The sequence below is a fragment of the Juglans microcarpa x Juglans regia genome, chromosome 1S, assembly GCF_004785595.1.
Source record: "Juglans microcarpa x Juglans regia isolate MS1-56 chromosome 1S, Jm3101_v1.0, whole genome shotgun sequence".
In the NCBI taxonomy this organism is placed as follows: Eukaryota; Viridiplantae; Streptophyta; class Magnoliopsida; order Fagales; family Juglandaceae; genus Juglans; species Juglans microcarpa x Juglans regia.
Genome location: NC_054595.1, coordinates 29876854 through 29902027, shown reverse-complemented (window position 1 = coordinate 29902027; position 25174 = coordinate 29876854). Strand labels below are relative to the sequence as shown.

At 32.9% G+C, this 25174-nt stretch overlaps 3 protein-coding genes across 7 annotated transcripts; 2 read left to right on the top strand and 1 right to left on the bottom strand.

The window, feature by feature from the left end:
* Positions 1 to 739: 739 nt before the first annotated feature.
* LOC121245768 (transcription factor bHLH61-like) lies at positions 740 to 2389 on the bottom strand. Of its 3 annotated transcripts, none has more exons than XM_041143625.1 (5): positions 2249 to 2389; positions 2074 to 2205; positions 1492 to 1617; positions 1176 to 1346; positions 740 to 1063 (listed from the first exon to the last, which is right to left on the bottom strand). In XM_041143625.1, the coding sequence occupies exons 2-5, from the start codon at positions 2152 to 2154 to the stop codon at positions 1058 to 1060; spliced, it is 384 nt and encodes a 127-aa protein (XP_040999559.1). In that variant the 5' UTR covers positions 2155 to 2205; positions 2249 to 2389; the 3' UTR covers positions 740 to 1057. The 3 variants fall into 3 exon arrangements, with proteins under 3 accessions (XP_040999559.1, XP_040999560.1, XP_040999558.1); XM_041143626.1 differs by having other exon boundaries at positions 740 to 1060; XM_041143624.1 differs by having other exon boundaries at positions 740 to 1029.
* An 11712-nt stretch (positions 2390 to 14101) lies between these two features.
* LOC121247167 (ribosome biogenesis protein NOP53) lies at positions 14102 to 18196 on the top strand. Its single transcript, XM_041145516.1, has 12 exons — positions 14102 to 14447; positions 15157 to 15329; positions 15433 to 15481; positions 15576 to 15601; positions 15900 to 15980; positions 16068 to 16178; positions 16418 to 16512; positions 16800 to 16919; positions 17001 to 17123; positions 17486 to 17552; positions 17668 to 17744; positions 17959 to 18196. The coding sequence occupies exons 1-12, from the start codon at positions 14279 to 14281 to the stop codon at positions 17963 to 17965; spliced, it is 1098 nt and encodes a 365-aa protein (XP_041001450.1). The 5' UTR covers positions 14102 to 14278; the 3' UTR covers positions 17966 to 18196.
* Positions 18197 to 21414: 3218 nt separating this feature from the next.
* Positions 21415 to 24990, top strand: LOC121247578. 3 transcript variants are annotated; one of them, XM_041145949.1, is made up of 6 exons: positions 21415 to 21573; positions 21802 to 21868; positions 22234 to 22341; positions 22447 to 22545; positions 23254 to 23379; positions 24578 to 24990. In XM_041145949.1, the coding sequence occupies exons 1-6, from the start codon at positions 21544 to 21546 to the stop codon at positions 24721 to 24723; spliced, it is 576 nt and encodes a 191-aa protein (XP_041001883.1). In that variant the 5' UTR covers positions 21415 to 21543; the 3' UTR covers positions 24724 to 24990. The 3 variants fall into 3 exon arrangements, with proteins under 3 accessions (XP_041001883.1, XP_041001885.1, XP_041001884.1); XM_041145951.1 differs by having other exon boundaries at positions 21802 to 21912; XM_041145950.1 differs by having other exon boundaries at positions 21802 to 21912; positions 22228 to 22341.
* The last annotated feature ends 184 nt before the right edge of the window (positions 24991 to 25174 follow it).

The window sequence follows — 25174 nt, the reverse complement described above, 5'->3', positions numbered from 1 at the left end:
AGGCAGCCCACAATTAAGTACGAAATCTACTTGCACAAGTTTTGTGAACATGATCATTACACGATGCTTAGGTTTTTGAATTCATCCAGTGCCAGCTCTTGACGTTTAATTTAGCTAGAGAGTATCAATATCTCAGATGTTTGTTCCTGCACATCTCTAGCTCTGAACGTGCAGATCGATAACGATGACTTCGATGATGGAAGCCACACAAATTTGAGTACTTCACTGTTAAATAATATATATATATATATATATATATATATATATATAAGGACATTACTAGACAGAATGTTGGCATTGTATTTTGCGTACATTTATTCATGCAATAGATAAAAATAGCTAGCTAGCTAGCTATATATATATATATATAACACATGCTGTAGTAGTACTATTTCGTATCGAGTTTTAATTAGATTTATTTGCAAGTATATATGGTCTCTAGCTACATGCATGGCATGAGTAAATTAATTCGATCGTCGAAGATACGTACGTACAAATGGAAATTACATAAGTACTCATGCAACTATATATCAAAAGGTTGAATTAGAAGGAGCAGTACCCATATAAAGTAAGCAGACTGAGATTCTATCGAAATTCTTAAAGCAGAAAGTACTGTTGCTTACAAAACTTACAATACCATATTAATTAAGCATATATATGGTAGTCGTGATCAGTATCTCGGCGCTGGCTGCATGCTCAAGGTCAAGTTAATATTTCCGACAAACTTATAGTTCTTTTGTTACTAATTAATTGGTGCTTGTTCTTGATCTTCAAACTTCAACCAATTCCTAATACAATTTTACAAGCTTGGTTCTTGATTAATTAACAACACTGCCCACCAACGAAAATAATTCAAACGGGAGAAATAATTAGTAAAAGCAAATTAGAATATATAATATATTTATGTAACAGCAGTACTAGATGTTTGGGCTATTCTAGTTCAGTACTTCCAGTACTCCAGTTCTTAATAGCCTGCACCATTGCTTCTTTCACCACTTGAACATCATTGCTTTCGGCTTGTTCTTCATTCTGAAAAAAATGTCCACGTCCTTGTAAATTACTGCTAGTTATAGAGAAAATGCACAAACGCAAAGCTGCATGGGTGTGTGTATATATATATATATATATATATTCACGGTATTATAAGTACGTCTTATATAAGTTCATTTTCTTACTTCTCCAACTGCTTGTAACAGGAAATTATCTGCACAAGAAACCCTAGCTTGCTGAACATTAAGACCCAGTTCTTCAAAAGCTTCCAATATTGAGACAAGCAGGCCTGGGCAACGTTTATGATCCGATGATACATTTACTAGGAAGCCCTTCTCTAGGGTTTCCACCGTAGCCTGGATAAGAAAAAGAGATGTTAAAGGTAAAAAATGGAATTAGGAGAATAAGAAAACGAATTCCAATTGGAAGGACTGGCCGGGGGTTGGGGGAGATCAAGCCGGCCGCCGAGTATATATAGCGCTGTTTGAATATAGTACGTACCACAGGCAGTGGGTTTTGATCACTTGAGGCTTGTGCAGCCTCTAAATCTTGATTCAGTATTTCCACTTTCTGTTTTAGCTCTTCAATGTACTTTGATGCATCTAAAACGATTGTGGAATCGTTAAGCTGCAGCCAAACATGCATAAACGTACGTAGATGTTATAAATTTGTGCGATCCTAGAAGACTGACATTTAAAATTAGAGATTATTAATTATCTCTAGCTAGGTTGCTAGCTGCAGCTATATATATATATATATATGTATGTATATATCACCGCCTCATTTCATTTTATGATGATATACCCGGCTAGCTGGTAACTTAAATGTTTTATAGTACTCAATCGATCTATGTAGGAGTCTTATAAGGTGAATGCGTAGCAGTACTGCAGAAGTACTTAGGGAGGACATGAAAGAAGATCAGAGGTACTGGAAAACCAAGATTCCAATCACAGAAAAAGAAAAAGAAAAAAGATGGAGAACAGTACTACTATATAAAAAGACCTAGTTAATCCATGAGAATAGGTAATTGACAAGAAAGCCAATGAAAGCAAAGGCCTCGGGAAAGAATGCAGGGAAAATTACAGCATGAGAGTTAGTAATGGAACGGAGTAGTTGCAGCTTCTCATGCATTGCTTCTCTCAGCTTGTGCTCCCTAGAAACCATGGATTAATTCTCGATCTGATCTTTATCTTTCTTTCAGCTCTCTCTTTGATCATCTCATTAATTGGATCTATGAACTGATCTGCGAAGCTAGCTCTCGATCGAGCTGTTTAAAATAGGAGATCGATGAGCTCTCAAATCGATAGATATCATGATTTCCTGTTTGCTGCCCGGCACATGACTGCCTCAGTTTCTTCGCAACAATATACAAAACAAATTATACCTCAACTTACCGAACTGCCCTTTTGATACCAATTAATCCGAAAGCTAGAATTGTTTGAAAACATATATAATTAAAGAAGTTTTTTAGACCATGCAGAAGAAAAATGAAGGAAGATTACTACTGCAGATCATCAGGAAATAACTAATTAATTATTATATATATTCCTGATCAGCAGTCACATATATAGACTGTGGCCTATTAATTATCGCCTTCAAGTGTCGAACTGATCAGATCAATCTTCCAAGTTTCAAACCCTAATTTGAGAGTAATCCAATACCCTTTTTCTTTTTATAAGTAACTCAGGATCACCACTTGAAGACCCCCGGCTCCAAGGCTGGAGATTTATATCTATAAATATATATATATATATTAAAAAAAAATATTGTCTTCATTTTAAAGTATTGAGTCAATCTAATTTGGTAAATCTGTTTTATTACTATAATCAATTATAGATAAATGGAAGTGACATGCAAAAAGAGTGATGAAAACCACGCAATTAGTAATTATGTGCAGGCATATTCGTTGGATATCTGAAGCCCACTTGATTAATTAAACATGAAAGTAAATCAAGGGTTCTAGAAAAGGAGGGGAAGAGAAGGGACATAAATGGAAATGAAGAAGGGGAATGAGGTGGTTGGCACAAGTTGACTCGAAGAGAGAATCATAAGCTCGTGATATTGGGGAGGGAAGGAGCTAGGGAGTGAAATTGGCCATCGTAAGAAGCGAGGTAGGGGCCGGGGGAAGCAACCAAATTAATAACGATGTTAATAGCTAGCTAGCTAGCTAGCTCATGTGATCATTTTGGAATGACTCCCTCCAAAAGCTCCTCACGGGCTCTTTTATTTTTAGCTCTGGCCCGGGCGCGATCTTTCTCATTTTATATATATATGAGATAGCTAGCCGTACGTCTTCCCTTTGGTTTATACTTTGTCCCAGCTGATCTAGTATTCTCTCCCTCATCCTCGTCATCATTATCTATATATATATATATATATATATATATATATATAAGCTGTCGGTGATAGTTTGTTGTTGAATTTTCAAAGTTTGGTTTGGAAATGGAGGTTTTAATTGTTCGCTATAAGTGGGGCTTAATAAAATTTATGGAGATTCCATCCTTTTTTTAAAAAAAAAAAATAAATATATATATATATATATATCCCTTATATGTGTATCTTAAAAGTGGCTATAAGTGAATGAATGGTATTTAGTGTTTGACACTTTTTTTTTATCCATTTTTTCCATTTATGCCATATCTTGATTGATCTTATTACGTTTCTGTCCTTTTTAAAAAATATGGTTTTTTCCTTTTCTTTTTTTTTTTTTTTTTTTTGTGTTTTGACAGTTTGTGTATGTACGTCAATCATATTGTGTCAGTGTCTCGTTTATTTTCATAATTATTCACATCTCATCTAATCCCATTTAATCATTACAACTTTTTTAAATTCTCACTTAAAATAAAATAAACAATTCAACATTTTCAAACCCTAAAATAAAAATAATATTAAAAAAATATATTCTAACAATATTTTATTCAACTTTCAACTTTTATCTCAACTCATCTGCGAAAACAAACAGGGCAATGGGTCATTTGTGTTTTTGTTCATCTATATGAGTAGTTCATGTTTTGTGTGTTATGTCATTTTTACTCTTGTGTTATGTTCTTTGTGTCCGTTTAAGTGAGGGTTTATTTGTCTTTTGATGTAAATGGGTCAAATGTGGCAAAAACATTTTAAGCACATATATATTGCTTAAAAGGTTGGCAGTCCTCAAATTCCATATATATATATATATATATATATGTATGTATATATATATCTTCACCAACAATATTATATCACAGCTCTACATATAATATTGATATCTTTGTTTCAAAGTAGGTATATTTTGTTCTTTTTAGTGAAAATTGAATTAATCCTAGAGTAGCACTACAACCACCGAAAAAGTGTCATGATAAGTGCATTTCACTTTTTTATTTTTCTTTTCTAATTTTTTATGTATTTTTTTAATCATCATAAATATTTAAAAAAATAAAAAATTTAAAACATCATTAAAAAATACTTACTTAATCACTAAATAAAAAAAAAAACTTCTAAACACATTTTCGGGACTCAACTTCGATGGGTATAGCATTTCTGTTAATCCTAAATGTCATATGATTTAAGCTATCTTTAATTTTTACGGTCATTGACTGGTAGTTTTTTACTTCGATGTATTGAACTGCTCACAAATTAATTTTAAATAAAATATTATATTATTTTTATCTTTTGTAGAATTACTGTTTTCTAAAAAAAAATTCTCCCAAATAGACAAACGTGCCTACACGTTGCTCCACTGCCGATGTGTATATATATACACGAATAATGATAGTACACACACATACATGAGCAATAATAGATGAATTATGGTACTTGTCACATCAAATATTGCTTTAAAGTTGCCAACTCAATTGCCAGAGAGTACTAGCTAGCTGATCCCTGCACTTCAGTTTAAAGAGGCGTTGCATTATATACATAGTCCGGCTAGAATGAAGATGATCAAGTACTGGCGGCCTGCCCCGACTGAAAATCTCTCTGATGCATGCATGAGTGGTATGAATTGATCACGGGATGCAATGATCTAACAGCAGTACTACTTCATCCGCAACTTAACAGCCAGCTAGCTAGCTAGCTGCATGCTCCCCCACCTTATTGCTTGCAACATTGTAGATCTCCATTCTACGCGGGCCGATAAATCACCTACGTACGTACACATACAGTACCCCCTAATTTATATGTTCACGTGTGCCCATTAATCATTAATTACATGAACAAAACAATACCCTCTACGCATATACATGTACGCTGCTCCTAGATTAACTAAAAGTTGAATCTATTAAATATTTAATTATTAAAAAATAAAATATATTCATAATAGATTAATTAAATTTTAAATATTTAAAATTTAGCTATAAGAACTTCTAATTTTTTTTTTAAATTTAAAGATTACTGTAAATACATCAAATATATATTTTATTAATTATTTATCTTTTCATTTCTTTCTATCACATATTTTATCACAATTAATATATTAATTTGAATTAATAATATATTAATTTAATAAGAATATGATGATTAATTAATATATAATAGATAGAATGGTAAAATATAATAAAATAAAATAAATTAATAATTAAAAAAATTAAATATTTTTAAAATTATTAATTATTCGTTACTATATAATGAATAAATGTATAATCTAATGTAAAAATTTAATGTAAATAATCAAAATTAAATTTATCTTATATTATTTTATTATTATATAATAAAAAAATAGTTATTCTAATGTAAATATTTATGTAAATAAAATAATTAAAAATTAAATTTATCTTATATTCATCAAAAAAATATTATTTAATTTTAACTAATCCAAGAATCTCCGTCTACTTCCCTCTCGTAACAACACTGTTACTTACGTCCTTTCTCCAACACTACTACTTTTAGATTAGCCTAGAGTACTGTTTTTCTCTCAACAACATAGAGTACTGTTAATTGCCACATATAATTTCCTGTAATTAATTCTCCACTCATGTTATTCTATATATATATAATATATATATATATATATATATCTTCCTTAATAATTTACTCAATTACTTGCCATGCTTCTATCATGAGTATTTAATTTTTGGGTAAAAATAAAAAGGAATATCATAAGATTTAAAAGAAAAATCCCCCTAGTGGTCAGTGTATCAATTATATATTGATGCAGTTTTCTTTCCAATCTTGACAGCCTCTATATTATTTCATTTCTTTAGGGCTTTAAAATTATTGATTTTGTTTTATTTTCATGAGGAAAGATCCACAATACTACCTCTCATTATCAATGAGTTTTATTTGACCATGTTAATTAATCAAACGTTCAAAAATAAAATTTCACTGTGTTGCAGGCCGCCGGCAGCTTGTTCTATTATATAATTACTAATTAAAGAATGGGAGATTAGGAATGTTGATGCTGTAAAAATCGCTTCAACAAGTTGAAAGAGGAAAAATAGTCATTTCCGGCCCATTAGAGTGACTTGGGCCTCATTCAGTATTGTTTGGAGGCCCTGGCAGTATTTTGATGCGGTTATACGGTGGCGATATGTACGTCCCTGGCAATGAATAGAAAACATAAGTGCAGAGAAATAAAAGAGATGAACATGGATTTATATGGTTCGGCATAATACCTACGTCTACAGGCGTTTAGAGAGAAAAAAATCAACTATAATATTTTTATTTACAGTCTCTTATAGTCTCATATTCCTCACTATACAATGGTGGCTTTGGAATATAATTTTACTGGAAAAAATGCATTCACTTGAACTCCTTGTCTCGAGATTGAAGGAGAAGTCGAAAGGAAGAGAAGAAAGACTAAAGAAGAAGATCCTCTCTATATATCTATTTGCGCGTGCCCGTCATTGCGCGTGTCAGAAAGCCTTTCATTCCCACTTGCGCCACTCATGTTGATGCTTTGAAACCTACCACCTACCTGTCATGTCCCCCACTCATAATGTGACCCGGTGGTTGGGTCCTGTATTGGGTTTTATTGTTTTTACGGCCAACTAAAGAAGAAGCTAAAGACCTCTTTATATATCTATTTGCGCATGCCCGTCATTACGTGTGTCAGGAAGCCTTTCCTTCCCACTTGCGCCACTCATATTGATGCTCTGAAGCCTGCCATCTGCATGTCATATCTAGATTTAATCGTCCTTATTAAATCGTAACATAACGAAGAATGCGTACTAATTAATTAAGAAAGTTTTTTCCTCAAAAGAATGCTTATATTATAACTCAATCAACCGTGATTTATATATACCTTTAGAAAAATTATATTCATTGTCAACCCACATATCACATATTATATTTTTTTATTATTTTTAATTTTTATTCTTATCAAATGTGTAGTATATAGATAATTAGTAAAAAAATTTAATTAATTTAAAAAGAATAAAAAAAAATGAGATGTGTGGGATGATGAGTACGCTGATATGCTTAATATCATGCTAACCCTTATAATAATAGTACTATTAATTAGCAAATTAAGACACCATGGTAACATGGTTTAGTAATTTTATATATATATATATATATATATATATATAGCAAGCGATATTTGATGTGATCGAGTACGTACTCCTGTCTCAAGATCGAGAACCATCTAATTACACATTTCCCTATCACGATCATCAGCTAATTAATTAACTCCTTATCATGAATACTGTATTTATTTCTGATATATTGTACTATATATAACTTATCTTTTTTGCAGGTAGAAGTATATATAGTAGCTAGGATTCTTGCGAACATGCTAGCAAAATTCACGTGACATATAATCTCACTTCGGGAAAGAACATTTACGTGCGTGCGCATGTGATCGACCATCATGAACAAATATAATAAAAGTATAAAGTTAGTGATAAATATATGCCTATGAAGAGAGAGAGAGAGAGAGAGAGAGAGAGAATTTTTGTCGACATTTTTTTTCTTCCCTTTTGGCCATATTCTTCATGTTAGCCATTAGAGAATCTGCAAGGATATATAATATAAGCAACAAAGACAAGAAGTTTGGCTTCACATTACATATATATGTATGCATGTATGAGTAGCTAATTAAGGGTTTAAAAGCTTGCAGTCTGACGACGGTAATTAAAGTCCAAATAGAATTGAAATGACATGATACAACTTAATTAGCACCACCAAAATCCAATAATTATTAAAATATTCAACGTGAACATTTTATAATATAAAGTTGAAAATGGATGCTTTTAATTTGTATATATATCTCTTATATATTAAAAGCGCTTATCTGCATATGAACAGTAATGAAGAGTTTTTTTTTTTTTTTTTTTATACTCTCTATTCCGCATGTACCCCTCTATAATTGATTATAATTACAATTGTGCCCTTTTAAGTTTTCAGTTTTATAGAGAAGTACAAAAATAGCTTACTATAATTACAAAGATTGTCATTAAAAATCCTTTGCCATGTAGTATCTTCTAAAAGTTTTAAACTCTTTTAGTGTATTGACAAAAATGATCCTGACTTATTTAGATGGGTTAGCGTGCATGCAGTATGACATAGTCATCATGTGTGTATATATATACTAGGTAGGCACAATTGATTTTAGAAAATATTAACCTTTCTGCTAGCTCCCTGAATTTTTTTTATATACTTTTTTATTTAGTAATTAAAGAAATATTTTTTAATGTCTATTTCTAAATAAATATTGAAAAATGTTAAAAAAATGCATGTGAAAAAAAAAAACACATAAAATATACTAGTGGGATCCCTCAACGAAGCAGCGGTACTCTACTGAATAATATGTCTTGTTAGGAATAACGCTACCTGTGTTATCATGTATATAATAATGGAGAAATGGCCAAATTAAATTAGAAACAGCTAGCTAGCATATAATTATATATATATCATGTGGCGACAATTAAATCATGCAGCTAGCTAGCTACTAGCATGCACGTAATTGGTGAGTAAAACCAAATTATTCATTTCATATTGTATTATTATTTGATCTTTATCTTATTTACGTTTCTATCATTTTTGCCCTATAGATCGCTATTTGCATTGTCGATCGGTTTATTAATTTGACATATACTAATACTACACGACTCATTAATCTTATTTCCATCCGACCCTTTTATTGAACAAATAAATTTGGATTCATCGACTTTTAGTTACTACATACCGTACGACATTATAGGCATGTTACCATGCATGTATTGGACAATTATATTTGATTGTAACTTCAACATGCATTATTATTTTTTTTTTCTTATAAACTCGATAATATTTATGTAAAAAATTGTGTTTATAATCTTGATAATTTTAGATATGCAACTCTCATGAGCTTGTCAATTGAATCTTGATTTTTTATGTTGGCTCATTTATGTAAATAATGGTATTTTTAATTAGGTGTTGTTCATAATCTGCTTTTAAAGAGTTTTTATTTAATTAATGAATTGTTACTATTGTATGCTTTTGCAAAGAAATTTTATTTTTGTATATATTTTTTTTTCCTCCAACCAGACGCTACATACAAGGGCATACGTGCCTTGCACGTAACCTCCTTACTAGTCTTCTTATAAAAGCATCTATTTAGGATGAGTAGTGTTTTTTTATCTCACATTTTCTTCCAATTTTGCCCTTCTTTTTTAGTTATTTTTCAATTTTTTTTTAAATATATATATTAGTGTAACCGGTCCGGTCCGGTCCAATTTTGGACAAAATTTAGAATCAAACCGGTATGCATTGATTTTTTATTTTCGAAAACTGATTACGCATCAGTTACCCTCATAAATCGGTACCTCCAGTTTTACCAGTTCCAGTCCATTTTTTCGATTTTAACAGTATTAGTATTAGGGCATAAAATGTAATTAATATACTAATATACATTATTATACTAATGTATACCAATCAATTAAAGTGAAATGTAATTAATATATTAATTATGTATATTAGTATTACTAATGTATTATGTATTTATCAAAAGAAATATGTTGAGAATTTATTAAGCTATAGAATGTTATTAATATATATATATATATATATTATGTTTAAAGCATATGATCAAATAATTTTTCATGTTTAAAATTAAAATTTTATGTTATAAATTATAATAACATTATCTTATATATAATTATAATTTATATTATCATATATCATATATAAATATAATATTAAATAAATTAATTTAAAATATATAATATAGTGAACCGGTCCGGTCCTAAAAAGCATAGAACTCGAACTGGACCGATATTGGCCAGTTTTAGAACTAAGGGAACGGTCTAGAATAGGACCGGTTCTATCGGTTCGGGCGGATTTTTCAGTTAATTTTTACACCCCTAATATTCTGTTTTATACCCCCAATATTCTGCTCGTGCATTTATGGTTTTATCCTTATATTTTCTTCTAATTTTGCCTTTCTTTTTTAGTTGTTTTCCCTCTTTATCCCTGCTTTTTTATATTCTGGTCATGCATTTACGGTTTTACCCCTATATTTTGTTTGTTTACCTTTTTTGTCCCTCGGTTTGTTTTTGTTTTATTCGTGGTTTTCGTTTTTGCCCCTCAATTCCATGAACAGTGAATTCACACCGACACATTGTGTTTGAATTTCTTCAATTTCAGGAAAAAACTCATACCCACAGAGACGAAAGCAACACAGATAAAAAAAAATTCAAATGTCTACAAATTTATAGTCGGATTTGTACAAAAAAAATTCAAAATATATTCAAATTTGTAAAGATTCAGAAATGAATTCATACGCATATGACATAACCAAAACAAATATGTTCACATTTATAACCATTGATAAAGGAAATTTCTAACAAAGAAGCAAACAGAGAGAGAGGGAGGAAACCAATGCAGATCCAAAGAAAATTCCTTCAAATATAAATTCACTAAATCAATAATACCCATTTACGCTAAACGAAATCAAATGTAAAAACAATATTTAATACGTTTAGATATAAAGAAAATAAGAAAATCAGCTCAAACTATTACAAAAATTTGTAGTCAGATTTGTAAAATAAAAAAAAAATCTGATGAAATTTGTAACGAGTCAAAAACCCATTCACACCAATATGATGGCGACCAAAGAAATTTGTAACGTTTTTGCTCCTCAGTTCCATGAACAGTGAATTTACACCAATACATTGTGTTTGAATTTCTTCAACTTCAAGAAAAAACTCATACCCATAGAGAATCCAAAAAAAAATTATTCAAATTTCTACAAACTCACTTCGGTTTTATACAAAAAAATTCAAAATATGTTCAAATTTTTAAGGATTCATAAACATAACCATATGACATAACCGAAACAAATCTACTTAGATTTGTAACCATTCAGAAAGGAAATTTTTAATAAAGAAGCAGACAGAGAGAGGAGGAAACCAGCGTAAATCCAAAGAAAATCCCTTCAAATTTGTATAAATTCATTAAATCAATCATACACATTTACACAAAACAAAATAAAATGTAAAAACAATGTGTAATAAGTGTATATCTAAATAAAATAAGAAACTCTGCTAAGACTATTACCAAAATTTGTAGTTGGATTTGTAAAAGAAAAAAAGAAAAGAAAAACCAAATCTGATGAGATTTGTAACGATTCAAAAACCCATTCATACCCATATGACGGCAACCAAAAAAATTTCTTCAGAGGAGGGGGGAGATGAAGAGGTGTGGGTTGATCTTTATGGACGACGGCCGCAGGTGAGATGCAAGAGTGGTGATCGAGAATGGCCCTTTTTGTTGGTGTATAAGGGACGGAGCAGAGATGCGAGAGAAGAGATCGTGCTTGATTGTTCTTTTTTGTGATCGGCAGCAGCTTCACCAAGTGACCGAGAGAGAAAGAAAGAAGTGGTAGTAGATGAGATGGGAAAATGGAGAGAGTTTTGTAGGAAGAAAATGCTACTCTGCCGCCCCAAACATACCGCTCGGTTTGACTGCTCGATAAATTTTTATTTTTATTTTACCGAATGATGATAGAAGTGATTTCAAGTGTATTAATGTATTTTTTTATTTTTTTAAAAATATTTAAATATATTAAAAAAATGTGAATAGAAAAATAAAAAAAAAAAAAGTTGTTTTTGCAATTAGCAATAACATCGAGCGGTGCTACTTAGACGACAGAGTAGCACTGCTCTTGTGGGAAAGTTGGTGTCAGTGATGGGGGGGGAGAGAGAGAGAGAGAGAGAGAGATGGTTTTCATAAAGGGGAAAGGTTTTCATAAATATGGAGCAGCGTGAGTAAAAGAAGGGAGGGGAGAATAAAAGATGGAGGAAAAAATTAGGGTTTTAATCCTAGGGTTGAAACAGTGTCGTTCAGAGGGGGATTGGGCTTTGTTTCTTTTCGCTGGGCTTCACATGGGTTGAGCCTGGGTTTTTCACCTCTGAGGTTTAAATATAAAAATCAGACCATGTCAGAAATTAACCTATCTAAAAATTTTATCACAAATGATCTATGGTATTTTTTTTCCTTCTAAATTAGTACTAATTGTTCATAAAAGTTTTATGAAGATATTTTAATTTCTGACTTGTTAGATTATAGTTCACATTATAAATTTCTTAAATAAATAAATTATAACATCTTCATATTTTAAATATATATTAACATCTTCATATTTTAAATATATATTATGTCATTATTGATATTTTACTTTCAGAAGTGTATCATGTCTAAATTAAAAAATATCTAATATTTTAAAACCATAAATAAATCCTACAAATTTAACAAAAATTTATCAAATATTGACATTTCTATATTGTCGATGATCATACAAGACTTTTACAAGCTGATCATACGTAGATAAATATGGGTTCGATTGTATTCGCAGTAATTCAAAGCTGATTTCATCTTTTATATTAATATTGACAATGTTAGGCTAATGTATATTTTTATATATATTAAATGTCACAATAATTTATATATCCTTCTTCAACAAATAAATCCATTCATCTATAACATTAATATTACATGAATGGAATGGGGTTAATTCATTGGTAGTCGTCTGAAATTTGTTGGCCTTACATTTTTGGTTTTTTTTTTTCTTTTTTTGGTTTTTTTTTCCCCTTTCTTTACATTGTATAGTTCAGATGGTTAGCTAATTTCTACTTTCCTATAGTCTCCATTTCGTCAGGAAGAAAAATCGGGTTTGATATTTTCATTCCATCTTAGTTTACTAAATTAGGCTAGCTTCCAAAAATAATACCAGAATTTGAATCTTTTTCATGTAAGGGAAACATGTGAGAAGTGAAGAAAGAAAAATATAGGGTTTTCATTCCTTATGGCCAAAGCACTGCCGTTTAGGTAGCTAAGGCTTGGGTTTCATTTTTGGGCTGGACTGTTACACGGATTGGTCTTCGAATTTTAGGTCCCAAACTTTAGATATGAAAAATATATTATTTCAAAAAATATCCCATTTACAAATTATTTCACAAATGATCTATACCATTTTTTTCATCTTATTTGATACTATTTGTTTATAATAATTTTATGAAGATAAAGTATTTCCTGATATGATAGATTATAGTTTATATTATAAAATTCAGAAATAAATAAAATAAAATATATTCATATGTTAAATATATATTATGTCATTATTAATATTTATAACCATAAATAAATTCTAAATTATATATTATATATTATTGATCATACGAGACTTTTACAAGTCAATTATTCGTAATATGTAGTTAATTAGCAAGATAGTTTTAGGAATTTTCGTTCTTCTGAATGCCATAATTGTTTTTCAATTAAAGATTTTGGCCAAAAAAGAAAAAACATATTTATGAATGCTTATGAAATCAATCAATTTTAGATTTTTATACTAAATTTTTATGGTACTTTACGTTATCATATTTTAAACACATTTTATTTATTATTTATAAATGTTATTTTCAAGACTTTTTCACACAAATGGACAAACATGCCTTTGCATCATTAACTAGTATATCGATCCCTAATTGTCACTGTTAGAATTCTGACCATTATTAAATGTGACCGGTTTGGTATTAAGATAATGATAGGTTACTACTGCTCATTTACTACTCCAATATTTGACATAAAAGTATATAATTTTAATTAACAAAAAATATTAATATTTAATTTTTTATAATGATAATAAATTTCACAATAAATAATAAAATGTTTTCAAGAAAATAGAAATTTACGAGGGGGTTGTTCTGTTTAGGATCCGGAATCTCACGTACGAGTCGTCTCTGCCTCTGGGGAGTGGGAGTTTTGGGAACGCAGTTAGGGTTTAGCGCGAGCCTTTTGGAGCGCATTCTCTCCGCCAATTTTCCGGACCTACTGACAGAACAAAGACTCACGCCCACATTGTGACTCGGATCACAGAGAGAGATCGAAAGAGATGGGGAAGAAGGCGAAGAGCTCCAGAAAGGGGAAGAAGGCATGGAGGGCAAACATAAGCACGGAAGATATCGAACACTTCTTCGAGAAGTCCACCAAAGACGCTCTCTCTGGTGGCTCTCTCTCCTCCGCCCCCTCCGACTCCCTCTTCGTTCTTGACAGATCCAAAGGTACTCTCTCTTCTTTTTACCCGCCTCTCCACACCCCTCTTCAACTTCTCCATCTTAGCTTAGCTCTTTTACCTTTGTGTATACATGGATTTACTTGTTCTCACTCCGATTCTGAAGGCTTCGAATGTTAGGTTTTTTCTTTTTTTAGGGTCGGTGATTTATAATTTGTGCACTTCTTTATGATTTGGATATTAATTGCAACGTGATTGATTTTGAATCTGCAATTCTCAAGGAATATCTACTATGAGTAAGGTTGTCAAATTATTTATCCCGTTTGGTTTTATATTTTTTCCTTGGTGGGTGAGAAGGATTTGTAGCATCTTTATAAGTGTCCAATAATCTGATGCTCATGTCTCCTACCTTCGAATTTGAGGCCGTTTTGGCTTTGATTTTGGGGCCTGGCTGCTCCCAACGTCTCATTGCACTTGCTGAAAAGGAATTAGTCGGCCACTAATTCTTACCGGCTGATTAAATTTCTGGCAAAGTGAAAGGGTTGGGAAGAAAATTTCTGATGGGGAGTAACTTATCAAAAAAAAAAATCTGATGGGAAGTAAATCACTTGGCTTCGTGGTGGGATAAGCATCGTGTTTAGTTGATGGAAACTGTGTATTTTTTTATTGAGACTATGAACTAATTCCGGCTAATGTGCATGGAGGCCTTTTTCTTTCAAAGAAAGTGATTAGAAGTTCTGTATCTTTTTTCTGATCAGATCTTTCTGTGAGGCGGAAGATTGAAAAACATAGGGAAAAAGTACTCCGCTGTGACAGCCTGCTAGAGAAGAACCCTTTTGTTCAGCCAGTTCCATCATCAACACTGAAGAAAACAAAGAGAATGCACAAGGAGGTTTCAAAGGCAAATGATGCAACTGAAGATTGTCCCAAGGTCTACAATATACATAATCAGTAGAGACGCTAATACGTTTGAGTTTTGGAACTTGTTTTCTTATCTCTTTTTGTTTACCTTTTCTGTTGATGACGTCTCTCAGGGTGATTCTACCACAGCTTCTGGCATGGACGACATATGGGATGACAAAGGTTTCTTCTACATTAAACTGATGCATTAATGCTTTCACTGGTTTGTTATCCTGATATTACATGCATCACAGATGTTTTTTTGACACTCTTGCAGGTGAAGGCAACGGCGATGCCGTAAAGGTAAAATATTATTGTGTATGCTTGAATTCAAAATATTGATGAAACTGTTGTATGTCTCGTGTCCTCGCCTGTGTAATTATATCTCAATTCTGAGCTAAGGTATAAGAAAGTTAATTCTGATTCTGAGCTTTATAGATTGATGCAAGGTGTATCCCTTGTTCCTTTGCAGCCATAAAATCTCAAGAGTCAATTCTCTTTATGATTTCTTAGTACTGAAGTGCATGCTAAAGATGTTGCATTGCTTGGTCTTTAATGGTCCTAGTTGATAATATGAGTGTTTACCCCTTATTCTTGTCAGAGATTGAAGCCTTCAATTATTCCAGCAGTAGAAGTTGAGCCTCCAGGTTGCTCATTCAATCCCTCAGTAGAAAGTCATCAGGTAATTTTGTGATACATAATACATATTTTTCCTCTGCATGGGAGCTCTACGTTGCATACATTTTGATTTCTTCTTTTGGCAAATCAGGAGGTGCTGGCTCATGCTGTTGCAGAAGAAATGCAGAAGGTCTATCAAAAAGAGTTGGGCCCTCAGCCAGTTCCATTAACTGTGCCTGGGGAAGTCATCGACGAAGAAGATGTTAGTCTCTTTTCCTTCATTTATTTATCTTCTACTAGGAATCCTCTTTTGCTTTAAGGGGTAGCGGCATTAGTGAATTTTGCACCCATCCCATGTACTTGGGCACTGTGGCTGTTGGGTTATGCGCAATTTATCCATGAAGAAAATTCTCTGCTAGAGATCCTTTTCATGAAATATGTAATATTGCTATTGAATTGTATAACTAAAGTGGGACCCCATAATAACCAGCTATTTTTTAGATGTATTTTATGGAGGCAGATAAGGGAAGTGATGATGATGATGAGACAAATTTGGAAACTTCGGGTGAAAATGAGGAGTCTGCCCTGGATCAAAGGTTAGTTTGTTGTGGCAATCATCAGTTTTCATTTTTTTTTATTCTTAATTTATAATTTGGGCTCAAGGTTCTACTGGGTGACTGCAAATCCATCAAGTTGAATAAAAATTTTTCTTTAGTATCTTGATGGTGTCATTTTCATTATATACGTGGGCTTGTGCTGGCATGTTTCATAAAGTTTTTGTCACATCTATTGTTATCAGAATGAATTTCTGGCTTCCATATCTGGTCATGCCCCTTATTATGATGCGAATATGATTAAAGCTAAATATGAGTTCATATTGCAGGTCAAGTAGGACAAAGAGGTTGACACGAGTTGAGTTGAATAGGAGAGCTAGACAAAAAGAAAAGCTGAGAAAGGAAGCAGAAGCTAGAAGGGTGGATGAAATATCTAAAGAAATTGACTGGTAAGATGATACTTTGATTCTGCAAACAAATACCTCTATGCAGAATATATTCTAACCATTGCTTGGTCCTCCTAATGACAGTTTACCAGATATCATTCACGAAATAGCCAAGGAGGACGAGGAGAAGCAGAAAAGACACCTCCGGCGAGTTGTAGCCAAACAAGAAAGACTAAAGTCATGTCCACCACGCTTGGGGAGGCACAAGTATAATCTCTGTTTATGATTTTATGATATATGATAACTAACTGTGGTCTTAGGTGCAACGATAGAGTTATAGAAGTGAAGGGAATGCTAGCTACCTCTTTTTCCCTTGAACTAGTCCTCTACTTTTTGGTTGGAGGTGGAAACTTCACTTCAACTACTAATATTGTGTGCATCTTGTAGCTTTTTTTTCTCTCTTCTGCTCGCCGGGGTGGGGGTTCCTTGGTTCAATCCCTACAGATGGTCTAGGTGCCACATGTTATTGAAAATTGAAGGCATCTAATTCATAAAGATACACTCAAACTTGAATAGTGTGGTCATTTTTTTTTTTTCCAGCAGCAATAACTGATTAATCTTCATTTCAGATATGAGCCCGCCCCAGTTCAAGTGCTACTATCTGAAGAAATAACTGGATCACTCCGCAAGTTGAAGGTTTAATGAAAAATTTCCCTTTCTTTCCAAAGCTTTCCTAGTTATTGTTGAACTTGCAATTTTTATGGTTTTGATGGATGCTAGAGAGCATTCCTGATCCCTATTTTGTATTTAGGGTTGTTGCACCCTTGTGAAGGACCGGTATAAGAGCCTAGAGAAAAGGGGATTGGTTATCCCAACAGTCAAAAGCAGGTGATCAGTTAATTATACGTTTTCATTCTCTATCGTTCATAATTAACTTCATTTTCCATTTATCCCCGGAACAAGTATTGTTATATTGCTATCGATAGAATAATTGGATGCACGTTCATCATGAAGCTTTGACTATTTTCCTTTATAAATGAATGTTGCTTACATCTCGTTTTTACTCTGTATTGTCATGGCTCATGGATGTGGACTTGAACAGGAAGTAGAGTGGTTTGACGTTGAACGGACAGTTTTCACAGGAAGGGTTATCTTTATAAACAAAGTGATTGAGGGCGGACAGTGGTGGACTCAGCTACACATGATGAAGTTTGTTGTTTTCGGTGTTTACTAACTTCTTCGTTGTTTTGTGGTTTGTTCTTTTTCACACTTCACTGGTAAAATACTTCCGGTTTTATTTAGTTTTCGGTAGGTACTATTTTAATGGAAAACATTACTTTGAGCCTGCATTTCTATAAAGCAAGCATCGAGGGTTTTACAAAGATCCGTAAGGGCAGAGAAAGGAGGGAGCGTCTAAGAACACACAAAAGAAAGATAAAATAATTGCGCTCTTTGGAGAGAAACACGTGAGCAGTTAATTAAACTTTCACATGTCCATTTTCTCTAATTTTTCATTTATACTTGCATACGAATGAATGCTAAGCTTTTTTCTGATTTGGAGGAAAGTTATTGTCATTTTAGGTAATCTTTTACATTGTTTGCGATAAAAAATAAATAAATAAAGGAAGATCTATAACAGTAGATCGAATTGTCTAAACGTTTTCCTTGAAATAATTTTGTTTAGAAAATCAATAAAAATTTTCAGTCTCCAAGTAGTAGTTTAAAAAATAAATAATAATTCGTTGAAATAATTGTCTCCCATCTAAAACCCTCTCTTTCTCTGTCTTCATGCACTCTCCCTTCACTTTCGGCAGTGTGGTATATATATGCCATTTCTTCGTAATTAGCAACTCTTCCTCGTGTATGTGTGCATGTGTATATATATAAGTTGCTGTATTTCTATGGTGTGACTCCGAATATACATTCCTTTCTTTTATTACGAAAAGAAGATCAGTATGCAGCACAAAATGTATATATCGTTGAACCAGAACAAACAAAATGTATGCCATACTCTACCCGCTATGAACTGAAACATAGACTTCAATCAGTGAGTTCAATGGATTGTTATAGATTTTTGAAGTTTTTTTGTAGACTGAAAAATCCTATTACAAATTCGAGGCCCATTACCATGCCTGATTCTTCTGTGGATATTTCTAGGCCCGGTTTACCTCTTGGAAGTCGGAGTTGGAGTCGAAGTCATTGATGAACTGACTCCGCTCCGATCCGACTCCGACCCTCCGCCTCCGCCTCCGACGTGGCCCTCCGACTCCGCCTCCGATTTTATACATATTTTATAAAAAGATGTGTTTTTATATATATTAATTATTTAAATTTTATACAACTATATCTTATATAGTTAGTTAAATTCAATAATATACTAGTTAAATAATATATTTATACTATAATATATAGACTAAATTGACTAATAATAGTTTAGTATATGACTATATGTAAATATCATACTATTACAAATTTATAATATTACTACCATGTAACACTAAATTACTAATGTATAAATATAATAGCATGTAATACTAATGTATATATAATATACTATAGACACTAAGATGCATAATAACATCAACATCTAATATTGTAATACTAATGGATAAACACTAATCTATAAATTTATAATAACATATAATACTAATGTATAATAACCAAAGTATTATTCATATAAATTACTAATAGTATTAATTACTATATATAAATTAGTAAACCACTTTAAGCCTATATATAAATTACTATATAAATCACTATAGTATTAATTACTAATACTATATTACTATATGATACTATTAACTATAGTGATATACTAGTATTAGACATTAGTGTACTAATACAATCAGTGATATAGTTAGTATAATATTTATACTAATACTATTATATAGTTATACTAAATTAAAATCACCATAGCAAATACTAATATATAATTATGCTAATCACTATAACTAATACTAATACTAATACTAATACTAATATAGACTATAGTTATAACTTATAGTATTATAACTATACTAAATCACTATAACTTATACTAAATCACTATAAATAATACTAATATAGTTATACTAATCACTATAACTATATATAATATTAATATCACTATTAGTATAATATATAGTATTAATAATAACTAATACTAATATAACTATTAGTATAACTAATATCACTACTAGTATAACTAATATTAATACTAATACTAATATACTAATACTATTAGTGTATTACTAATATTTCGTATATGGTGCCTTTTTTTTAATATTCATATATAATAATATATATATATCATATATTTTTTTATGACTCTTCACATATATATATAATATATAAAATAGATTCATATTAATTAGTATACTAATATACAATACAGCGCCGTTTGTATTTGTTAATTAATTGTTTAGGTGCTCAGCCCTACCGAGTTCCCCCTCTTTCATGATTTCATCTTCATCAATCATCTTCACTTCAAAATCTCAGCAGTTAGCCCTCTCCTCTCTCGCGCAGTGCCGCAGGCCCGCAACACTCCTCTCCCTCTAGCAGCCAACCCCTCTCTCACGCAGCTCCTCCCTCGCGCAGCTCCTCTCGGGCAGCCCCTCTCTTGCGCAACCCCTCTCTCGCGCAGCTCCTCTCACGCGCAGCCTCTCTCAAGTTTTCCTTGAAACCCTAGGTCCCATGACCCATCGTCGCCGTTGATGGCCTCTTGAGGTGTATTGCAGCTGTGCAAACACGGAACACCATCTCTCGATCATAGATCAATCACTACCCATTAAAGATTCGAAGTCGGTAGGTTACCCAAATCCACGTCTCTGTTCTTTAATCAAATATTTGAGGTTGCTAATGTTGATTTTTTCTATGTTTATTTCCAGATTTGGCATTATAGTTTAATACATAACAAAATGATCTCCATAATTTTACGTGTAAACCAAATAACAAAATCCGACTCCGGAGTCGAAGTCGGAATCGGAGTTTGGGCCCTCCGACTCTGAAACGGTCGGTGCTCAGCTCTACTTATAGATAACTCCTTGCACTCTTAGAATTAATCGGGACACTGTTTTCAGACATCCAGTGTTAATAAAAAAAAAAAAAAAAGATAAAATACAAAAAAAAAAAAAAAAGTAAATTTTTCTCTCAAAAACCATAATCCACTTTATATGACATGCATAGGATCTTAACCGAACAAAAGACATGTTACGTGTGTACGATCTTTAACGTAAAATAATAAAAATTATTTACCTACAAATTATATTATAAACAGAAATTACTTGCTTGTTTCGACAGAGAAGCGTCGTCCACGTGTATATGGTCTGTCGAGCAAGAGCAATCGTTTGTTGCACGGCCCATTTCTCTTTTCTAAGAATTCTCAAATGTGGACTGAAAATCACAAACCATGACCTGTCATTTCAGGCTTCAGCCAATATGAAACTGTCATCCGAACAATTCCTAGAAACGAAAAATAAACGGCATGCTGCAGATCTGCCCACTGTCACATAATGTAACCCTGTAATATACCAGTCGCTAAAGGAGAAGCCCAAAAAGCCCATTTTTCCAAGCCTCATCGCCTTCTGCTTAGGTTGCTGTTTGATGACCTGCCGCTCCTGCTGTTCCGATTCTTCCAAAAGACTAAACGCTACTCCGTGACCGGAAATTGGAAAAACTGATCTTTTAGGAGAAGATCTCACTTCGCATCATGCGCACTTTCGCAGCCCAGCTCACTTCTGTAAACTGCCTCTTTTCCGTCTTCATCCTCTTTCTATTCTGCCTTTTTAAAGTCTCTTTATGCATTTACATTTCTAATCTACATTTGAAATTCCTTCCTATTGGATTTTTCGTTTTTTCTTTTCATTTCGTTTAGCTTGGATTTATCGAATTCCTTATGCTTACATGTTATCTTTATACATGCTTATATATATATGTATATAATATTGCGTGTGGTTTTTTTGTGCAGTATTTATATAAAACTAAACCTGGATGGAATGTGCAATCTCGCAATTTCTCGTCATTCAATGGAAAAGGTTTCTTCCTTCTCTTTGTCCAATCGACCATTTCTCTGATTATGGTAATACCCATAATTGTTCATTCTGAAGATTCTCGATAGATTGGAATTCATACAGATAAGTTTAGTAAAGAAGCCTACTACTTGGTACTTGAGTCCCAGACAAATTTTTTGACAATTTCTTGAAGCCACCTTTTAGGAAGTATTTTGATTAAAAAAAAAAAACTCATAAAAAAAAGTATTTTGACATTAGATAGTGCAGAAAGAGATACTAATTTTTGGATTGCCCTATAGTACTTATTTACTCGTCAACCGCACTCTGTTCATCACTGGTAAAGAAAAAGAAGAAGAGCTCATCTGATCATTGGGATCTTCTAGTTGCAGATGAGCTCTTCATTGAGCAGGATGCTGAAAGAAAGATAGGGTGGTTATTGAAGCTAATCTTTGCCGGGACTGCATCTGCTGTTGCTTACCAGTTCTTTCCCTACCTGGGTCTGTGAATGAGTTTGCTAAAAGATATCGAAAAAGCTTATATTGAAAAAATTACTGCCGTTTTGCAGTTCTTGCCTGACAAGCTTATGTTAATTCACATTTCAGGAGATAATTTGATGCAACAGTCCGTGTCACTTTTGCATGTCAAGGATCCACTGTTTAAGAGAATGGGAGCATCTAGATTAGCTCGGTTTGCAATAGATGGTAACTTTGATATCAACATTATTTAAAGGATTCTTAGGAAACTCTACCCGTCATTCAGCTATTTCCAAAGTCCTTGACTTATTTTAAGCAGTAATGTGTTGGTGTTACTGCTACATCTCATAAGTTATGCTCTTATTTCTCATGAATCTTTTTTTATTTTTGGTTCTTTTACTAGAGAAGGTTTGTGATCGAGTTTTCAAAAGAAGAGCATGATGCTGATAAAAGTGCGGTCTTGTCTTGATCCAAAGACTAGAAACTTAGATTTGTTGGTTCCAGGGTGTAATTGTCCAGTTTGCCTATTTTTTCGTACCCTGAACTAAAAAAATAAAACTATCAATGCTCTTCTATTAGTTGAGCTACAGTGAGTTGAAATGATCGGTAAATTACACCTGTCTTCTGGGCATCAAAATTACAATGATGTTTTTTTATTCACTATTAACCACTATTTACAGTGGTTACTAGGGAATTCCATCATTCTGTTCAACAAACTGCCTCGTGGTCAAGCCACATGGTATTTTAATCAATTATTTATTTTCTTCACAACAGTCCCAAACTCTGGTTTTCATATACTTTGTTTAATGATTTCATCTAGGATTTCAATCTTATCCTATGTAGGGGCACATAAAACTTATGGCTAGAGGGTGACATCTGATAAATTTTTACTGCCTTTTGTCTCATATATAACCATGTTTTTCTTTCAAATTCTAGATGAAAGGAGAATGAAAATAGTAGAGCTGGGTGGGGCTCAAGAACTCTTAAATATGTTGGGGGCCGCTAAAGATGACCGCACACGGAAGGAAGCTTTGAAGGCCCTTGCTGTACTCTCACACTCAGGTCATGCTTTATGCTAGCAGTGAATGCTTTACGTACCTTGCTGTACTCTCACATTCAGGTCATGCTTTATGCTAGCAGTGAATGCTTTACGTACCTATGGGTATATTGTTCTTCCTTACCATGTGAAACTTTGTTTCCTAATGTTTGTTCATACAGGGGAAATGTTGTTCATGGTGATAAATTGTGCATGTGTGCGCATGTACACTCAAAACTGGAATCTATAAGAACATTTCCAATATGTTGTAAGGCCATAAGGGGCTTACAACATTTGGCTTACTGAAATTCAGGCTTTTCTTTCTAATGTGGAATGGGAGTGACCATTCGAATTAGGAAATAGATGTTTATGCCCCCAATGTGGAATGCCAATCCTCATACCTGTTGGAAGAAAAATCCTTAGTACCACTACCTTGCCTCCGACATTGGTGGAACAAAATTCCTTGGAGTCAGCTTTAAAAGGGTGAATGGAATTAAAATTCCTGTTCCTTAACCTCCGATTTCAAGTCTCTTTTTTATTCTCATTTCCTTCCATCCATGCCAACAAACATGCCGAGCTTTAAAATCACTAGATGCCTGAGCAAAATACCTGTGCATTCACATTTTGTTTCGAAATCATTATGATTATGAGAAACAGGTGCTCATTAGAAAGGCTACGAACCTTACAACAGGCTATAGCTTTGTTGGAATTGATTCTGATCGAGGTAGTGTATGGGATGTATCTAAATCCGCGTATGGAACCACAATCTGTAGGCACGAACGATATCACAAGAGTTGGCACTTGAATCCTGACTTGCTGCTTCGCACGCAGTCAAGTTGGTCATCAGTTCGAAGGGGGTTTCGGTGGGAGGATCCCCCTGAAACGAGTGTGTAATATTCACTAATATTGGTAACAGTGTATAGGTAAGAAGTTGAATTTTGGGAAAATCCGATGTGTAATGCAAATATCAAGGGTGAGACGCTTTAAATATAGAAGGTTCAAACGGGTGGTGCTTTCTATAAGGGTTAACTCTGGTCTAAGACAATTTGGAGTATTTGTTATTAAGATTAGCTCTGGGATGCCCCTTACTGTCATATTCCTTTCTTTTTTTGTGTATTTTGTGTAGGATATACTAAAATTCATATCTTTATCTCTTTTAACCTAGAAAAACTATTATTTTCTTTTTCCTTTCTAGGTTGCTCAATTTACTTCCTAATTTTTCAGATGAAGCTGTTAAAGCTTTGCACCATGCTGGAGCAGTCTCAATTATTAGGTGTACCCCTGATTCCTTGGAGGATGCAGAAGTTGAGAAATACAAGTCGAGCATGCTAAAGAGATTCCAAGATCTGAAATATGATGTTTCATCTTAAGATGTGTTAGAATACCAGCCTTTGACTGAAAGCTTCAAACCCAAATCGCAAGTTAAAAAAGAAAAAGAAAAAAGGATGTTCACATGTGCAGGGATCACTCTTCTTCTTCCTCTTCTTCTTCTTCTTTTTTTCTTTTGGTAGAAATGGGAAGAATGGTTTTTTTTCTCTGGAATATTCGTTCCTTCTATAGGCTGACAGTTTAAGAGAGATAAACCTATTTGTACCATTAATTTTACTTTTAAAATATGCAAATAATCCAGAAGGAAACACTTTTGGAGAAACCAGCGATGAGTAGTAACCGTCTTGCAATGACGGCTCTGGAGTCCGGAGTTGGAGCATGGAAGCTGACTTGTAAGCATATTATAACATGTAACAATTAGGTGCGTACACCGCATCACCGATGGACATTACATAGAGGAGAGAGCTCACAGCGAAAGAACCTCTCATATTC

What these genes read in the sequence shown, in the direction of transcription:
- LOC121245768 (XM_041143624.1), bottom strand. Translation starts at nt 2,154, where the DNA reads ATGGTTTCTAGGGAGCACAAGCTGAGAGAAGCAATGCATGAGAAGCTG. An exon ending in CCATTACTAACTCTCATGCT is followed by an intron (nt 1,618 to 2,073) that starts GTAATTTTCCCT and finishes GTTTGGCTGCAG; the next exon opens with CTTAACGATTCCACAATCGT. An exon ending in TGTTACAAGCAGTTGGAGAA is followed by an intron (nt 1,030 to 1,175) that starts GTAAGAAAATGA and finishes CATTTTTTTCAG; the next exon opens with AATGAAGAACAAGCCGAAAG.
- LOC121247167 (XM_041145516.1), top strand. Translation starts at nt 14,279, where the DNA reads ATGGGGAAGAAGGCGAAGAGCTCCAGAAAGGGGAAGAAGGCATGGAGG. An exon ending in GCAACGGCGATGCCGTAAAG is followed by an intron (nt 15,602 to 15,899) that starts GTAAAATATTAT and finishes TATTCTTGTCAG; the next exon opens with AGATTGAAGCCTTCAATTAT. An exon ending in AAGTCATCGACGAAGAAGAT is followed by an intron (nt 16,179 to 16,417) that starts GTTAGTCTCTTT and finishes GCTATTTTTTAG; the next exon opens with ATGTATTTTATGGAGGCAGA.
- LOC121247578 (XM_041145949.1), top strand. Translation starts at nt 21,544, where the DNA reads ATGCGCACTTTCGCAGCCCAGCTCACTTCT. An exon ending in CCAGTTCTTTCCCTACCTGG is followed by an intron (nt 22,342 to 22,446) that starts GTCTGTGAATGA and finishes TTCACATTTCAG; the next exon opens with GAGATAATTTGATGCAACAG. An exon ending in TGCTGTACTCTCACACTCAG is followed by an intron (nt 23,380 to 24,577) that starts GTCATGCTTTAT and finishes CTAATTTTTCAG; the next exon opens with ATGAAGCTGTTAAAGCTTTG.